The sequence below is a fragment of the Lampetra fluviatilis genome, chromosome 25, assembly GCF_964198595.1.
Source record: "Lampetra fluviatilis chromosome 25, kcLamFluv1.1, whole genome shotgun sequence".
Lineage (NCBI taxonomy): Eukaryota > Metazoa > Chordata > Hyperoartia > Petromyzontiformes > Petromyzontidae > Lampetra > Lampetra fluviatilis.
In genome coordinates this window covers 3,019,843-3,037,875 of record NC_136299.1, presented here as the reverse complement: position 1 = coordinate 3,037,875, position 18,033 = coordinate 3,019,843, and the positions used below count along the sequence as shown (strand labels likewise).

General features: G+C 44.1%; 1 protein-coding gene across 1 annotated transcript in view; it reads left to right on the top strand.

Moving 5' to 3' along the window:
• The first annotated feature begins 3,611 nt into the window (after nucleotides 1–3,611).
• The window catches only part of PPP5C (protein phosphatase 5 catalytic subunit), a 34,890-nt gene continuing 20,468 nt past the window's right edge, over nucleotides 3,612–18,033 (top strand). Inside the window, exons 1-2 of the mRNA XM_078868023.1 lie at nucleotides 3,612–3,730; nucleotides 14,580–14,821. Of these exons, the coding sequence (XP_078724149.1) occupies nucleotides 3,628–3,730; nucleotides 14,580–14,821 (345 nt within the window). The 5' untranslated portion in view covers nucleotides 3,612–3,627. The remainder of the gene's footprint in view (nucleotides 3,731–14,579; nucleotides 14,822–18,033) is intronic.

Genomic DNA, 18,033 nt, shown 5'->3' with positions numbered 1-18,033 from the left:
TCGATGGATAGCCAAAAGCCATTGCAACAATGACCGCAGTTTGAGTGGTCTATGCTCCTTGACGAGATCAGCAAGGTTTTGTGGTTCATTTATGGCAACCGGAAGCCAATGCAACTTGGCGAGCACTAAACGCACATGGTCGTAAACCTGCAGTACCCGTCACAACACGTGCCAAACAATGTTGTACACGCTGTAGCTTGGTAATGTTTTGCCAGATCTCCTGTCGAATAGTGAGTTACAATAAATCGAGACTTGTCGCAATACGCCACCGCGTTTCCACGACTCAATAGTGGTCGAATGTGTCGTAGAGCCCTGATATTAAATTGCAGGACTTGGTTATATTTTGCACGTGGTGATAAAACGACAATTTTGGTCGAGTATGGTGGCGAGGCTTTTTATACGAGTAGAAAAATGGATCTTGGAGTCTGCGACCACCATATACTGATCCTCCCGACAAAATTAATTGGCTCTGAATGTAGCCTAGGCAGGTGGGTCCTCAAGGGCAAAGAACCTGTATTGGCAATTTTAAAAAAGCTCGTTATAAATGTTTACAACTGGCAGATGGGGCCGAAACGAACACGTGTGCACCTGTCGTGTCTCATGAAGATAAAATTCTGACTTACCGAAGGCCACGATTGTCCATTTGCGTTATTCGGACAATAGATCGTATTCTTTTTTAAGTAGTGGCTTAGGAGGCCTTCATACAGCAGTGGTCAGACCATAGCTGATAATATTATTTATTTGATGTATTCATATTGTCGGTAATATGGAAAAGCTGTCCTCGACTTGTGTGTCGGCATTGTATATCGCCCCCCCCCGCACCCCCCACAGTGATAATGTTTTGAGGAGACAGGAATGTCTGTGCCAGGGAACCTATTCAAGGTAATGGTGAAGGTATCAGATCGGCTACCAACAACTACTGCATATATCGACCTATCACATTAAAAGTAAGATCAATCCAAGCTTGCAGATCATAGTGGAAGCCAAATAATGGCAACTTGGCAATGAGTGTGAGTCAATAGAAATGTGAAGGGCTAACATCAAACCATCTCCAAAATGTTGAATGGTTGAGCCTCAAACATGAGTTACAAAAGCGGTCAGCTCACATGTTGATTGTGCTTGATGCAAGCCAATTATGTGACTGGAATAAACACCTTTGTTGTGTGACCGATGAGATTGGAATACACTCGCAAACCATTAACAGTGGTAAAACTGCAGCTTATGGTTGTCTTCACTGTGACTTTAAACTTGACAATTTAACTTTAAGTGATTATTTGTGTCACTTGTGTATATTATCATTTCTGGTCTTCCTTTAAAAACAAATGGGACTTCCTATCTCGATGGGTTCTTACCTGGTTAAAAATACGAGGCTGCGGTACATACTCTGTAAATAATAAAACAGTGACATACTGTACATCAATTGAGCACTGCTGAGAGGGAGTGGAGCAAGACATGCTGTCCCTGAAGGCTAAGTCGTTTGCCCAGCCTTTGTTGGTGCATGAAAAAAAACGGACATCGCCACGACTCTACGCCAATTCCTGGAACTCTCTCTCTCTCTGTGTGTGTGTGCAGCGTGGTGCGCACGCGAAGCTGGAGCACAAGACAGAGTAATAGCTAGCTCCAAAGTTTAATAGCCGACCACTGTGGTCTCAGTAAGTTAATGGCCGGAGTATTGTTGACATTCGAAGCATTTAGGGATAAATTGTGATTTTGCATTTCCCGGCATGTGTGCGCGCATATGATGTCAATGCCAGAACGACTTGTCGGCGGCATTGAGAAAGTATGACTTCATGGTCCTCCAGCCTTCAATCTCACAATACATTGTCACCGAGGGTGGGACAGCACAGACACCAGACATAAAAGTATGTAAATAATCCCGAGGCTATGCCCTACACTGGATTGCTTCTCATTGTCAGCACGCCTGATGTTTATATCTGGGTGGCTTCCAGTGTTGGTCTAAAATTTAGTTGCAGCAATGGGAAATGACAGAGTTCAGTGTTTTAACTGGCGTAGAGTGCCACTAGAATAAGGCCTCTAAAGTTGTTTTTGTTTACAATTTATGAAGGGGTGGGGAAATTTTGGTAATTATTGTACTTTGTCAATGACAGGGATGGTATTAAGCCCTTCAGGACATAATCGGAAGCTTGACGTTAGCAAAAAAAAAGCTCCAGAAATAATGCATCGTCGCAGCTCAAACTTTTGTTTTGGAATCTCAGCAGTTTAAAAAGATCCCATGTCGAGATGAAGAGATTTAGATGTTAGCTGGGGATAAAGATAAAAGTTCTCAAAACGGGAATTCAACAATTGTGCCACAGGAGCGAGATACTAGTGAAGAAAGTGCTTTACTCAATCGGCAGGCAAGAAAGCGGAATGGAGCAGAGAGTGATCACTGATAAGAGTTTCAGTTTAGTTTCAGTTTCATTTATTTGGTATAGCCCTGTGAGCCATTCGGCTCTTGAATCGGGTGCAACCGCAGCAAACAAAAACATGAACAAGAAAACATCTTAAAGTGACTATGCGCAAACAGAAAAATCCAGGAAAAAACTGCAAAGTCTTCCAGAAAAAAAGCACCGTACACCAACGCTGTGCAAAAAAATCCCAGTGGGATGCAAGTCCAACAACAACCACGGGACAACTTAGATTATAGCCATCGCTGTCGCTGCAAACAACAGAGCTGGCTTTGGAGCCACGATTGGGTGGGTCACCGGCTGCTGTGGAAAATACCGAGAACTGCAGGGGCCACTTGGCGAGTCACAGCTGGAGTAAGAGAGAAGGGGACAGTACCGCTTTGCTGTGGGTCACCACCCCATTGCAGCTGGCCAACTGTTACAAAATGCTGGGATTAAATATGCTTCAGGCACAAGAGGAATTGGAACACATTGAAACACGCCGATCGTCCGGCAAAGGCTAGTGTTCGTGCAGAGTGCACGTGTAAATAACAGCAAAGACAAGGGGCACACTCCACATTCATGCGAGACCTCGCCTGGCACCCAGATAATTGTTTTAAGGTTTAAGTTGATATATTTAATTGTAAGTTTCTGCTTATTGTCAAGGCCTTTGAAGCGAACCTCGTTTATGGCTTGAAATGCATCTGCATCTAATATTTTTTTTTTCTGGCGCTTTTGCTCCCACTTTTGCACTTGTTCGATTCGCGTGTTTACGTCCCTATTCCTCTTGCTGTTATATTAGTGTTTTCAGTGGTATTTTCAATTCGCGTGTCTCGTCTGAGACCGTCACACACCTCACTTGTTGGGCAATATCTGCAACAATGTGTTTTTGTTGTTGCCTTGCTTACGCACCACGCATTTCGCTTATAAATTGCCTAAATCGGGATCATTCCCGTGTAACAAATCAAATTCAAAACACGTGGTCGATCTTCGTACCCACCGCGTGTCTCATTTTCGCACTCACATTTTGTTCCCGCCCACCGCCCCCTCCCTCGCCCCGCCCACCGCCCCTCCCTCGCCCCGCCCACCGCCCCCGCCCCTAAATTGCCCCGAATGTGAGCTCGCCTCCGATTGGCTGCACGTGAGGAAGAGGCCGCCTGTGGCCACCCGCGCGAGAGCTCGCTTCTGATTGGTCGCCCGCGCCCCCCTCCACCCCTCCCCCGGCCTATTCCCTACCAACATGGCGGACAGCGCCGAGTCGCGCGTGGAGGAGGCGGCAGCGGGAGACGGGCAGCTCGAGCAGGCGGAACGCCTCAAGGCCAAGGCTAACGACTACTTCAACGGTACGAGCTGCGGCGAGACGCCGGCGATGAGCGGTGGCCCTCGGGGAGGCAGAGAGCGGTCGCGGCTCGCCGGGGCACGCGGTTGTTGCCGCCACGGCGCACGCCCTTGCCTCGGCTAGCCCAGGCCGCGTTTGCCCAGGTGTTTGTATTGCGTGGTCCGCATAGGCGCGACTTGTGGGAACGCGGGGCTCCGATTGGTGGGCGTGCCGCGTGTGACGCACGCGGCGAGGTGCGCGATTGGCCCGTGACAGGATCGACGCGCGTCTGATTGGCTTGTGACCCGCTGCCAGCTCATGTGATGTAGGAAATGTAATCGTGTTACGCCGGTTAAGTTGGCCCCGCGAGTCTTACGTTGTGACTTTGGGAGGGTGGATTATGAGAGCGATATCGAAGTTAATTGCGATGTTATACACGGATGATTTTCAATTTGCATTGACCACCCCCTGTCAGTAATGTGGGTTTTTTTTTATGTTTAATAATATCCTCGCCCGCCTTGTGACGAGTCTGCAAAGTTGACGGACTGTTGGTTTGAAACGACTCATTCAATTGAAAGCTTCTCGATGTTCAAATCGCGTGTTTCTGTCACCGTCGTCGTATGGGTTGCTTAAATAGTGGCCTAACGGGGGGTGCGTGCAGCCACGTACGTGATGGTTGTTGCTCTGCTAAAATAATAGCGTGGCGCTGTCGTGAAGGGCCGCCAACATGCGGCCCCATCTCCCCATGACTAAGCGGATGGCCGAGTTGAGGTTGTATAAAGACCACTTGGCATCAACGTCAGCTCCGTTTAGCCGCCTATTTACCGATGCGCTTCCACTTTTATTCAATACGAATCCAGGCCGAATCAGAATCTATGCGGGCTGAATCGGAATCAAAGGACATTCTCACACAAGCTTGACTTAAAGCTTTCGTGACTGCAGGAATTAAGATTATTTGGGTCTTTCGGTACAGTCACGAAATAATATTCTCGCACAAGGCAACTCATGAGTCCCCTCCACTACATTCATTCCTTTGGTGTACCCCCCCCCCCCCGTTCCTCGCTAACCTTCCATACCCATCCCCTTCTATCACATGCCAGCATTTCACTTTGAGCTAACCTCATTGTACAGTACCATTTATAATTCTTGTAAAGCGCCTTGGATGTAAGAAGCTCTATAAGATAAGATTAACCCCCCCCTCCCCGTGGTGTCGTAACTGACTTGCGTCTGATTCTAGAACAGTCTACGCGTCGTAATGGAATAGCTATCAACCCATACGGTTTACCACATTCTTGAACAGGGAAATTTAGTTTTCAGGTCCATACGGCTTACAGACGTTTGAATATGGGCATCAACAAAACGTGTATTGATTGTTGTTTCTCTCTTGTCGGATAAGCGTAGAGATGTCTCAGGGCACGGGGGTAACCAATAAGGTTCGAAACATGAGCACGTTTATTTTGTGTGTTCACAGCACGAAAGCCTAATCTTTTACAGCATTAATGAGCAGCATAAGAAGGAAAATAACCGTGTGTTGAGTGTTTATACAGACTGGCGGCACATTACTAACTTATAGCAATTCCCTGTCTTGAATTTACTCCGAGTAGACAGCTGTGAAACTCATTTGCTTAGCAGTATTATTAATGTATGTTGGAACCGACTGCCTGTTTTTGGCATGATGCTCATCTCTCATTGTAAATATCGCACTTTCCTATGGTTTGTGATTTCCATATAGGTTTATCTCCGTTTTGGATATGTGAAATTATATTGATTAGTTCATAATTGTGTCAATATTTAGCGTGCACGATAAAAAAAGTAAAAAAAAACAAGACCGCATCCGAGGTGATCATTACCTCATTGTTTGCGCGCAGTCACTTTTAAGATGTTTTCTTATTCTTGGTTCTTTTGTTTTATATATTTTATTATTATTTTATTGTTTCCCTTCTACTTGACTTTACCGAAAGAACCAAGAATATGAATCCCTGCAGTCACGAAAGCTTTAAATCAATGGCTCACAGGGCGATACCAAATGAATGAAACTGAAACCTCGATACACGTGTGGAATGTTAAACATGTTAACAACAACCTCCATTCGCCACAAAGTGGCGTTGACGTCACCACAGCGCTTGTGCCAGGCTACGTGCACGTTAAGGCCACGTGAAGGGTCGAACGCCCGCCGGTAAGGAGGTCACGGGGCTGACCCAGCAGGTACCATGGGTCAACTGATTGAGATGACTGGCCGATGCACCACCTGTGCCCCCTACTGTGCCAACTTGCTGTGTTTTAGCGACCCAGCGTTGCGCTCGTTGTTGTGAGCGTCGCTTCTCTGCCCTTCGTTATTGCTGGAGGGTGACTACCTCCAACTGCCCAGTAGCAGCGTCCTTCACGAGCCTCCTCCATAACATGTCAACGCACTTAGAAACAAACGTTTGGAATGCACTGATAAACACAATACAAAGTGAACTATTGATGATTTCAGCCAAGTGTAATGATATTGGCAGAATTCTACTCATTTTCTGCTATGTTGTGCAAGGTCGGGATTATACCTTTATGATATTAAACGAGTATTAATTCCCCCGTCTTCACGTTGTACTTATTAAATTTGTAAACCTCAATGTTTAAACCGTGGAACAAGTCTCATGGTGCAGGATTATCAAAATTCAGGCACATCTGTTAAGATGAGTAAATTAAGAAATCTTTAATATCCTTTCAGGTCCTACGGAGTCTTCTGGAAGATTTCCAAAGCCCAAATTGGTGTAGTGTAGCATTTCTTCGGGGGGGGGGGGGGGGAGCCATGTTTCCACACCTTAACCCTTTCAGTGATGACAGCCCTCTGTGGTCACTGAGTAATTGCTGCTGCCGTGTGCTGCACGGAATGGCTGTAACCTCAAGAGATGTTTTCTTTTATGGCTGTTTGATTTAAATGCAAGTAAAATATGTTATTATTTTCTCTCCAAACTTTTTACTGCTTTATCACTGGCCTTTAAAAAAATATCTTGGTTAATGTGAGATTATTACCATATGTATGTGATGATAAATAAAACACCTGCTCAAGCAGTTTAGGCCAAACGTTTGTGTGTTTTAACACTATGCCAGGTCTGGTGACAGATGTTAAACCCCAGTTCCTCGGGAGAATAGTGTGGATCACCAACTGGCTCTACAAATAGTTTCCTATGTTGGGATAACTTTTGTTATACAGTGCATGGAAATTGTGCATCCATGGGATAATCTAGCGATATATATATAAAACATTACAACCTTGTTATTCATTTCATTTAAGCTATGTTGTACCATATTTGTGGGTAATAAGATAAGGTGAAATAACGGAATGAATTGCAGATAGGCTGCATCACAGATAACTGGAATTACAATCAAAGATTTGCGTAAAATAGTATGTATAGAGATATGACAATATCAAATAATTAGGTATATTATAATATAAAATTATATAATATAACTATGTATACAGTATGACTACATATACATTATTTATTAGATCAATGTCATTAAATATATTATTTATAATTATATATGACATGACTACTCGAAATGTACCCAATCTCAAAAGATAAGCAAGCTCTAGCCTTGATAGTGCTTGAGTGGGTGTCCACCATAGATTATAATCTATGGTGGACACCCACTTAATGATTATGAACAAGTCACAGAGTTGTGTTGTTACTCTTCAGACTATAGAGGGCAGTGCAACAAAATCTATTGTTCTGTATTTGTGTGCTTCCACATTTTCCCCATCTTCGCACAGCTACACTGACCAGCTTAGTAAAGGATGATCATATAACCTCCACAACCTACATTACATCGTTTGGCAGTAGATTTACAAAGGTACGCTATATATTGCAATGATATGCACTGTTTCAATGTATAATCTTGATACATGTTGGAGAGGCTATAATTGTTCTTATTCGGTATTGCAAAAGCAGGTTCTTGAAGCATGTCAGCCTTCTGTCTCGGGGATATGCGGGGCGGCATGTCTGTATAACGATTCTCCAAGTTGTGGGAACATTGTGTGACAATTTCACACGGGGAGTCACTCCACGGGTGACTGAGAGATGTCACCACCCACCAGATTTAGGTGGCAATTGAAATTGTGAATGTGTGATTGGCGATTCATAGGGACAGGTTCCCATATTGAGTGCCTGTTTCCATTCATTGGCCCAAAGGGAATGCCCCCTTGGTTGAGCAAAGGAATATTTTTTTCCAGCAGCAGACATTTTATGAAAAAAATGGTATTCAGCTGTGGGAATTGCAATGTCCTTTGTTTTTACTGTCCATTTTTAAGTTTATTTCACCCATTTGTATGGCATTACTAATATAACGGGCCAAGAATGTGTGTGTGCCGCACGTGACGTCACTCCACATGAGGCCCCCCACCCCGTCATTAATGATCATAAGCGGGTGGATTTTTACACTCGCGCAGAAGAAGGTCGAGCGGAAAGAAAACATTTGTTACACAAATTCGCTTTAAATTTGACGTTTCTTTATTGGGAGTGAATCAAATGAATAATTCCACACAGCAACAAAGTGGATTTGGTATCTTTATTTTTTCAGCACTTGAAACAACAGCTAAGTCTAATTTATGCTTCTAAATTATGATAAAATAGACATTTCCCTGGTGATTTTCCAGATATTGTATCGAATTCAAATTTATTTCAACCCCAGCGAGCGAAAGCTGAAGAAAAAAGTATCAGAGCAGTGAATTTGAACAAATTGAAGGTGAGTTAAATACAGTGCTACCATGACATGAAGTGAGGTATTTTATGATGTAGTTTTGTGCAAGAATCACTGCCATTAATAAAGTGCTACAGTGAAATGCAGTGAAGTGTTTGATGACTTACTTTTGTGCAAGATTCACTGCCATTGAATTAACTTTAATGGTTCTTTTTGGTCTTTTTTAATTGAAAACTGACTTCTGACAGTATCGGCAGTCTACTTCACTTTTCGCTATCAATCGGCCATCAGGGAAGAAAAAATTGTCAGTTCAAAGCTTCAGGTGAGTTGAAAGCAGTGTTAAAGTGAAGTGAATTGTTTATTCAAATTATTTTGTGACAAATTGTTTGCCTTTGAAAATTGCACAAGATACAGAAGAGTCCCTGCTAAAACAAATCACCAATGTTAATGCTTTTTGCTCTTAAAAAAAAAAATTGGCATCTCTGGCGATCTCACTGCCCATATAAAGTGTCTAAAATGCGAGAGCCAACCTTATTCGCAGTGTTCCAGCTGCTGGAACATGTAAAGTGTCATATCTAAATACGTCAGTCCAGGGTTGCCAACTATCATGGAGGACGAAGATACTGCAGCTAAGAAACAGAATTTGCAAAGAGAAAAAAAGCAGAGATGGAGAGTTCACCAGAGCCAAGAAATTTTGGACAGACTTCTGAGAGAGAATGCTGAAAGGAAAGCAAATCGACGAGAACAAGAAAGTCCGGATTGGACGCAAGCTTGACATGCAGCTCACGCTCTTTCTCAAGCAAATCGATGAGAGCAAGAGGGCAATACTGATAATTGTCTCGCAGGACAAGAACATCGTAGTCAAGCTATTCGTGCTGAGGCAAATCACTTTGTGGAAGCTGAAGTGATTGAATACAACTGCAGTGTGTGGAATGTCGTTTGCCAGTTCTGTGGTTCACGAAAATTTGCTGCGGAGCGGCCATCAGATGGAAAATTCAGAAGTTGCTGTCGGAAAGGCAAAGTGAAAGTGGAAAAGCCGATTGACTCGAATGGAAACATGGTCCAATATCTTCAATTTCTCCGTGAGCTTCGATCAAATCCTGAGCATCCCGTGAAAATGTTCGTTCATACAACAGAGCATTGTCATTTGCATCGATGGGAGCTAAGGTTGTTGACTTCCATGGAGGCAGTCCTTACGTGTTCAAGGTTCATGGCAAAATTTAGCACAAGAAAAGCCATCTTGAACCAACTAATGGTCAAGCAAGACAATACGCTCAACTTTACGTTGTCGACAGCACACAAGCAACAGAAATTTGAACAAATCATCCTGCCAACACTCAGTGCAATCCACGGCTTCTGGATCAAATTGATCGCTACTTTCGAATCCACAATCGATTCGCCAACACATACACCATACTTCGCTGAAGTAGAAGATCGAGCTGCACAGGAAGCAAATGCTGCAGGCGAGGCGACGCCGGTTGTGAATTTGGTGTTTCGGCGAGATCGTCATTAGGATCAGCGTCAACTACAATGCACCAACTGCCAACGAGATCGCTATGGTGTTTGTGAACAACGATGGTGAGCCGCCTTTTGAATGTGACATTTGCGTGTATCTGAAGAATCCAGACAACTCCCAACAGCCTATGTTTAATCTGAACATTCTGAGACCAAATTTGGAGGCAATGTCCTATCCGCTGTTGTATTTGTTTCGTGAAACTGGATGGCCACTAAATTGGCAACGTGATGCTTATGCTGGAGCTCAAGTCAACGCAACGAGCGGGAATGTCACCAAATTACATTATGTTGCAGCGCAAACGGCTATCAGAGGCACATTCAAACCACGAATCAGTGCTGGAAAGCTCACATGACAGTGGATTGTCGATTCGTACCTGCAGGTTGAAGCGAATAATTTGAATTACATTCGCCAATATCAGCAGAAATTACGAGTTGAGCGTCATGAAAGACTTGCCGATCACATGGAGAATGCCTCTCATAACGCTGGGGGACAAGCCGGAGTTCCTGTTATTCTGCCTTCATCTTGCGAAGGTTCACCCCGGAACATGAAAGAGCAAAGCACGGACACGATGTCGATTTTCGCGAAGCTAGGCGCTCCTAATCTTTTCATCACATTAACTGCGAATCCAAGCTGGAAAGAAATTGCCAACAATTTGCAGCAAGGTGAACAAGCATCTGATCGACCAGACTTAGTGGCACGTGTTTTCAAGTTGAAACTGAAATCGTTGATGCAGGATCTCACTGCACATGGTGTTCTGGGAATCTCAACGGCTTTCGTCTCCACCATCGAGTTCCAGAAACGCGGACTGCCTCATGCACATATCTTGATAACATTGCGAGTTGACGATAAATTCACAAGCTCTGAGCCCATCGATCAAGTTGTGTCTGCTGAAATTCCCATTGCGACTGAAAATCCGCGGTTGCACGAAATTGTCACGATGCATGATGCATGGCCCATGCGCAGCTGCGAATCCTCGAACACCTTGCATGCAAGATGGTAAGTGCTCAAAGGCATTCCCGAAGCAATTTGCTACCACGACAGCACACAATGTGAACGGATATCCTCTGTATTGTCGGCGACAAGGAATTTCAGGTGATGTTCGTGGATCATCAATGGATAACAGATATGTGGTGCCGTACAATCCCTATCTGCTGCTGTGGTATAATGCTCACATCAACGTCGAAGTCTGTACATCACTTAGAGCTGTGAAATATATTTATAAATATTTACAAAGGATTCGACTGTGCCAAAATGACGATCACTGCCGGCAAGAATCCTCAACTTCTACACGACAAGTTGTAAAATTTCATCAACACAAGGTACGTGAGTGCACCAGAAGCTATGTGGCGTTTGCTTGAGTCGCCAATGCATGGCCGTTCGCGTTCCGTGATGAGATTGCCCGTGCATTTGCCAAATCAGCAATGCGTTGTTTCAAGAAGGTCGAGAAGAAGAGGCGTTGGAAGCCGCATGAACTGGTTGCACGAAGCTCGAATCTTTGTTTCAGCTCAACGTGATTGATCCAAACGCCCAAGATTTTCTCTACAACGACATTCCATACAATTATGTGTATGTCAACAACAACTGGAAGTAGCGACAAAGAGGAGGCACTAAGATCGTTGCGAGATTGTACACTGTTGGAATCAAAGATGAGGAGCGATTCTATCTGAGGATGCTCCTGCTGCACGTCAAAAGCGTTACCAGTTTTAAATTCCTCAAAACCGTCGATGGCGTCGTTTACAACACCTTCAAGGAAGCTGCCTTTCATCGTCATTTTCTGGATTCAGACGAAGAATGGGATTGCATGTCGGAGTCCGCGACATATCAAATGCGACAGACATTTGCATACATTTGCTGCTTCTGTATGCCAACAAACGCTCGCCTGTTGTGGAACAAGCATTCACTTGACATGTCGCTGGATTATCTACGGCGTCATAACGGAAATGTTGCATTGAACATGGCTCTGCACGACATCAACTCGATTCTCAAACAACATGGATTGTCTTGCGCATCAATTGGTATTCTGCAACTGATAGGACATCCAATCGAAGCTCAGCTATACGACGCAGTTCAAGAAGAACAAGAAGCTGAAACGAGAATTTGCTCCCTTAATGGGCAACAGTTGGAAGATTTCACAGCAATTATGAGAGCTGTTGACGATGAGCATGTCCAGAACAGACTTCTACTTAGATGGTCCTGGCAGCTCTGGAAAGGCTTTTCTGTACTCCACGCTGGTCTCATTTGTTCGTGGAAAAGGTCAAATCATTCTTCCTTTTGCGACCACTGGAATCGCAGCGACTTTACTGAAAGGCGGACGAACTGCGCACAGCGGATTCAAGCTTCCAGTTCCCCTCCTCGACACATCGTTTGCGTCGATGAGACTGAATTCGCCAGAAGGCAAAACGCTACGACAAGCTTCGCTCATCATCATTGATGAAATTACGATGCTGACAAAGCATGGCCTTCGATGTGTCGATCAGCTGTTGCGCGACATCCTGCAGATTCAATGGCCGTTTGGTGGAAAAGTCATCGTAATCGGTGGCGATTTCAGGACAGACTTTGCTGGTTGTAGCAAAAGACACCCATGTTGATGTTATCGAGTGCTGCATCAAATCCAGCGTATTATGGCAGCAGTTTACCAAATTGACTCTCACGGCAAACCTTCAGAGTGATGGTGAAAATGAACATAACAATTGGCTGCTGAAATTTGGATTGGGAAGTTTGCCGGAGATATCTGGTGTGCCGTTAGGTTCCATTGAAATTCCACCTAAAATGATAACGGTTGATGATCTGGTCACCGCAGTTTAGGTCAGAACTTGCAACACATGCCTGCCGAAGAGCTTGCGAAAAGAGCGATTCTGGCACCTACCAACAAGGACATTCTCGAAATGAACAGAAACATCATCACACAGCTGTGTGGATATCTCTGAATTTATTACAGGTCTGACTCGATCGTGTCGGAAGATTCTGCGGACGCATTAAATTACCCTCCAGAATTTCTTCATGATGAAACGCCTTCAGGAATGCCGCCACACACATTGGCACTGAAGACAGGCATTATCATCATGCTGCTGCGAAATCTGAACAGAAGAGCGGTCTTTGCAATGGAACGCGTTTGATCGTCAAATCATAACAAAATAACTTGATCACCACAGATATTGTATCGGAATGCAACCGAGGCGAAATTGTCTTCATCGGGAGACTCGACCTAGCTCAAAGTGATGTCACTCTTCCTTTCGAACTGAAACGACGACATTCTGATAATTCCTGCGTATGCGATGACGATCAATAATTCCCAGGGTCAGACTTTTGAAAATTTGGGTATTTATCTCAATGAACCCGTATTTTCCCATGAACAGTTGTACGTGGCTCTGTCTAGATCTAAAAATCCTCAGCGGATGAAAGTGTTCATCAAGGATAGTCAACTGTAGGGAAACCTTTTGACCAGTGATAAGAGATTCACACAAAATATTGTATACCAAGAAATATTCCAAAGTCCTTAATTTCATTTAATAAGTTAAGAAAAATATCTTTGTGCAACATTTCCTAAAACAAATACAATCACACGAGAAAACGTAAATGTACATTCTAGATTTGAAGCTTTCGTGACTGCAAGGAATCATCTTCTTAGGTTTTTTCGGTAAAGTCACGTAGAAAGTAAAATAAAATAAAAACAAAAATCACGACGTTTCGGAGGCAACACAAGTCTCCGTCATCAGGTGGGACCGTCACAGCCAGATTTTTGTTTTTATTTTATTTTACTTTCTACGTGACTTTACCGAAAAAACCTAAGAAGAAGGTAAATGTACATCTTTAATATTTCAGCTTCCGTCCGAGGACGGGCAAACAAGCTAGTAAATATGAAAAGTGTAAGTACACTTAATGAACTGTCCTGTTAACTAGCTGCTTTTATTTTATTAAATGCATAATTAATGCTCTTAAATTACTCGTGTGACAGCCCAAAGCGGTTAAGTTTTATTATTTTAGTTTGGATTAGTGTTATGGTCGACGATCAAATCGACAATCGCAATATGGCGGGTTCAAATTTGTATCGGGCGCTATCTTGCTCCTCCATGGACAATACAATGATTACTGCTTTATGGGAAGTCAACATTGGTTTTATTCGTGAGAGACTGTATCCTGCGATGAGATCGGCATTTTCACCACTGGTAAAGGGCCACTAAATGGGATGACCGTTACCCAGATTTGTTCAAGCTTGAAGACACCCAAAGATGGTATACGCTGACCTTTTTAAAATAATTTTTATAAAAAAATACGTGAACTTTGTAGCAAAATTACATGAAAGTGGCAGGAATTGGACAGATAATTCCACGACAGTATGCTGACCACGAGACTGGCCAGCTGATGCATGGCAGCATTCTTGGGATGTTTAGCTTTTGTCCACCCTTTGTGTACCACCTTTCCATCGTAGAATGAACAAACATAAAGGATCACCGATGTGTTTCGGGTCATGCTGCGTCGAAGAGCAATACAGCGCAACTGTAAAGACCCACGTAACTTGGTAAAGACGTATTGTTCCTTCTTAAAATGTGGGATTTCCTAAAATGCTTTAGTTGATTTCAAGTGCAGTCAACTTAAGTGTGGATTATTGAGAGTCCATACAATAATGTGGAAAATTATCATCCCTTGTGCCCTCTCTTCCCAATACCCCTTGCAGTGAAGGACTACGACAACGCCATCAAGTTTTACACGGACGCCATCGCACTGTGCGCCGACAACGCCATCTACTATGGCAATCGCAGCCTGTCGTACCTGCGCACCGAGTGCTACGGCTATGCGCTCGCGGACGCGACGCGCGCTCTCGAGCTTGACAAGGCGTACATCAAGGGCTACTACCGGCGCGCCACCGCCAAAATGGCACTGGGCAAGTTCAAGGAGGCCCTCAAGGACTACGAGACGGTGAGAGGGTGGGGGGCCCGTGCTGGGTGGGGGGCCTGTGAGACCGAGGTTGGCATCCTATGTTGAGGTTTCGGAAAACTAAAAGTGCTCTCCGGCCTTGATCTAATGGACCCAGCTTATCTTATCGTAATGAGATTTATATAGCGCCTTTTAGCAAGGCCCTTTACAGCAACTATTCAATTGTACGTTGCATGACAATAATTTAAAATTACGAATTAGGACTTTTGTAAATGGTGGTGTAGTTTTTATCCAGGAAAACGAGGGATTGATCAAGAGGGATTGGGATAGGCCTGGTCCTCCATGAACCTCAACCTCAAAAAACGGGGCACATTCACCCCCCACCTCAGTCCACCCAGCAGTATAAGTGGGTGCACTGCAGTTTGTCGATCAGCAGAGTGCATGTGGTGGGGTAAAGTGCGGGTACTTCCACCTCTTCAAACATGTCAGGCCAGCATGGAAGAGTGGACAGAGATGCCTAGCAGTGGAAGCCCTTCTGCCAACAGTGATGTGAGCAAGCAATTGCAGGACTGCATTTTGCATTTATTCACATGACTTTTGTAAGGACAGTACAGGGTGATGTAGGGACAGTACGGCTTCCCGTGGCCATGGTTACTAATTAACGTAATGGGAACAGACAGGATCACGTTAGGGTAATGTGGGACCTAAGTGGTCGCTAATAATGATTGATGCGACAAGCGTTGACAGTGTTGAGTGAGGGGAAGCACGGGACCTAACGGTTGTAAATTGTAATAAGGGCAGAGACAGACAGGGCCAGGTGTGGTGAGAGAGGGTTTGGGAATAGGGGCGTGCCCGGGTCATGAGGGGATAAAAGCCGGCGTGAACCGGGGCTCTGGGCTGCTGTTGTGGGGGAACTGCCGTCGCCGTCGTCATCTTGGAGCGGGTCGTGTTCATCATCCTGGAGTGGGCAACTTGTAGTCTTGGAAGGCTAGAGTTATGTTGTCTCAGAATAGAGTTACCTAAGTTACTCAAGTGTATATAGTCACACGCGGTTGCTCGTTAAGTTATCAGTGAGTTGGCGGATTTTATTCATAATAAATATACACATGTAGTGACTGGGAAAATGCCACTGTGTGGTGCCGGGCTTGCAAGGCCACGGCAGGATGTATACTGTTGTGTGTACACCCCGGACACGGGGTGTAGTACCAGCCCTAGTGGGGGCTTCCCGGCCCGATATAAGGGGGGCCCTGAGAGGGGCTCGGGGTTCTTTCTGTTGGAGAGGCAGGAGATCCACGTCAAGCTTAAAGAAGACTCCAGCCACGCGGTCCAGGACCCAGCTTGTGGTCCGGACCAGGATAGTGGAACCGCGTCTAGTTTCGCCGTAGCGTGGTTAGCGGGTGGTCACCACCCGAGAGTATGTTGTGTTAATAGCCTGGAGTATGTTGTGCTAAGAGTTAAATAAAATGTGTTGCTCCCAAGACAATGTCTGCGACTGAGTTGGACTCATTTCACATATAAATGAACAAGACAGTGTCTCTGAGAGCTACGCTACACTTTTATGGTGTTGGACCTCGGGGCAGAGCAAAGGCTTTTTTTTGTTAAGCCTTCAGCATTAGGAGTGACGCAACTTTGCATGCCACCTGCATGTTTTCGACTGTATTCCAAACGTGTACAGGAAAGTGTGCCATTTGCTGTACTTGTGTACATAGAACAAAAAAACACAATTGGATAAGTATACTTTAAATGTATGCAGTCTTCTGTGACCAAGTGCACTAGAATTGAATAAATGAGCACTGTGCTACTGGATCATTACTTGATTCCTGGCACATGACAGCTCTCTGAGCAGGCCAGTGACTTGTAATGCAGTTTCAATATCAAACATATGCTCTGCAGCCACAAATCACGGAACACATTAGGAGCCAGTAGCTAAGACTATTCACACATTTTTACACAGGGTATGCCGCCATGACCTTGACTTTCACGTTAGCATCTTCTGTTGGATTTTCTATGGGCTTTTGTGAATAGTTCTCTCACACTCCCTGCCGAAGGAACCACGCAGTATTGTTGCCTGTGGAGCTTCCTGCTTGTGACCGTGCCAGAGATGGGTTTCTGTCTGTGTGGGCTGCCAATTTAATTTGGACTTATCATTCCCTGGCTGCGTTTGCACTCTCGCTCTTTTTGCACCGTTCCATTTGCCGTTTGCCCGCTCGTGTCTTATTGTGCTTTCCCAAATTCTCATTTGCCTTATTCGGTGTTGGTGCTCTGTGATAATTAGAACCCAGATGTTTACTTGGTGAATAGTTTGTGGAAACTGGGAATTAAATCCAGATTGCCAAAAGTCATTTGATGTGACTCGGGGAAAATTATAATTGGTAGTTGCCGTGTTATTGCTCGTAAAATATTTCATGGTTTAAGTTTGTTGGCCACATATCAAGCAAGTTGCTCTTCATGCAAATCGATTTATTTAGAAGGAATCTTGAACAACCTTTTAGACCATGGGACTGTCACAATTTACCATATATCAGCATTCTACCACCTGTAGTTTTGCATTTAAACCTGCAAATCAATTTGAAAATCACATCTTAAATAGGTATGGTGATAATTCTATAAGGCCGGGTGGCTGTTATAGGCATCTACTTGGAATAATTGGTGCTGCCCTCCGCCTTATTTGGGTTTTGATATGGCCCTACAATTACACTGGAATATCCGCTGAACTGAGAGGTCATATTTTTTACATAATTAATTATCTTCTTTAGAAGGAGATATGTTATTACTACTTCCATGAGTATACAGAGGAGTCACTGGCTATTTGTCAGCTCACCATCTTTATTTAGCTCCCAGCAATCTCCATTGGATGTGAAATATTTATAAATACTATTTGAGAGCTGAACGATGAAAACTGTATTTGCAAACAGTTGTAATTAAACGACTAAATTATCAACGAGTTGGCGTGAAACCCTCCCTACTGTTTGTCAAAAAACGATTACCTTCATAACCAGATGACCTTTATTACCAGATGGGATGACCTTTATGAACCAGAATAGACCACACTGAAACCGAAAGTTTCTGTTTCCATAGAGACCTGGGTATAACAAGTACAGTTGTAACAAACATACATTTTTAAATATACAAGGGAGGTAAACAAGTTTTTATTTATTGGATATTCTTGATATTAGTTTGATTGTATATAGTATCGGTACAAAACCATGTTACACTGGCATACTGTTAGACAAGAGTGATGTGTACACAGACCA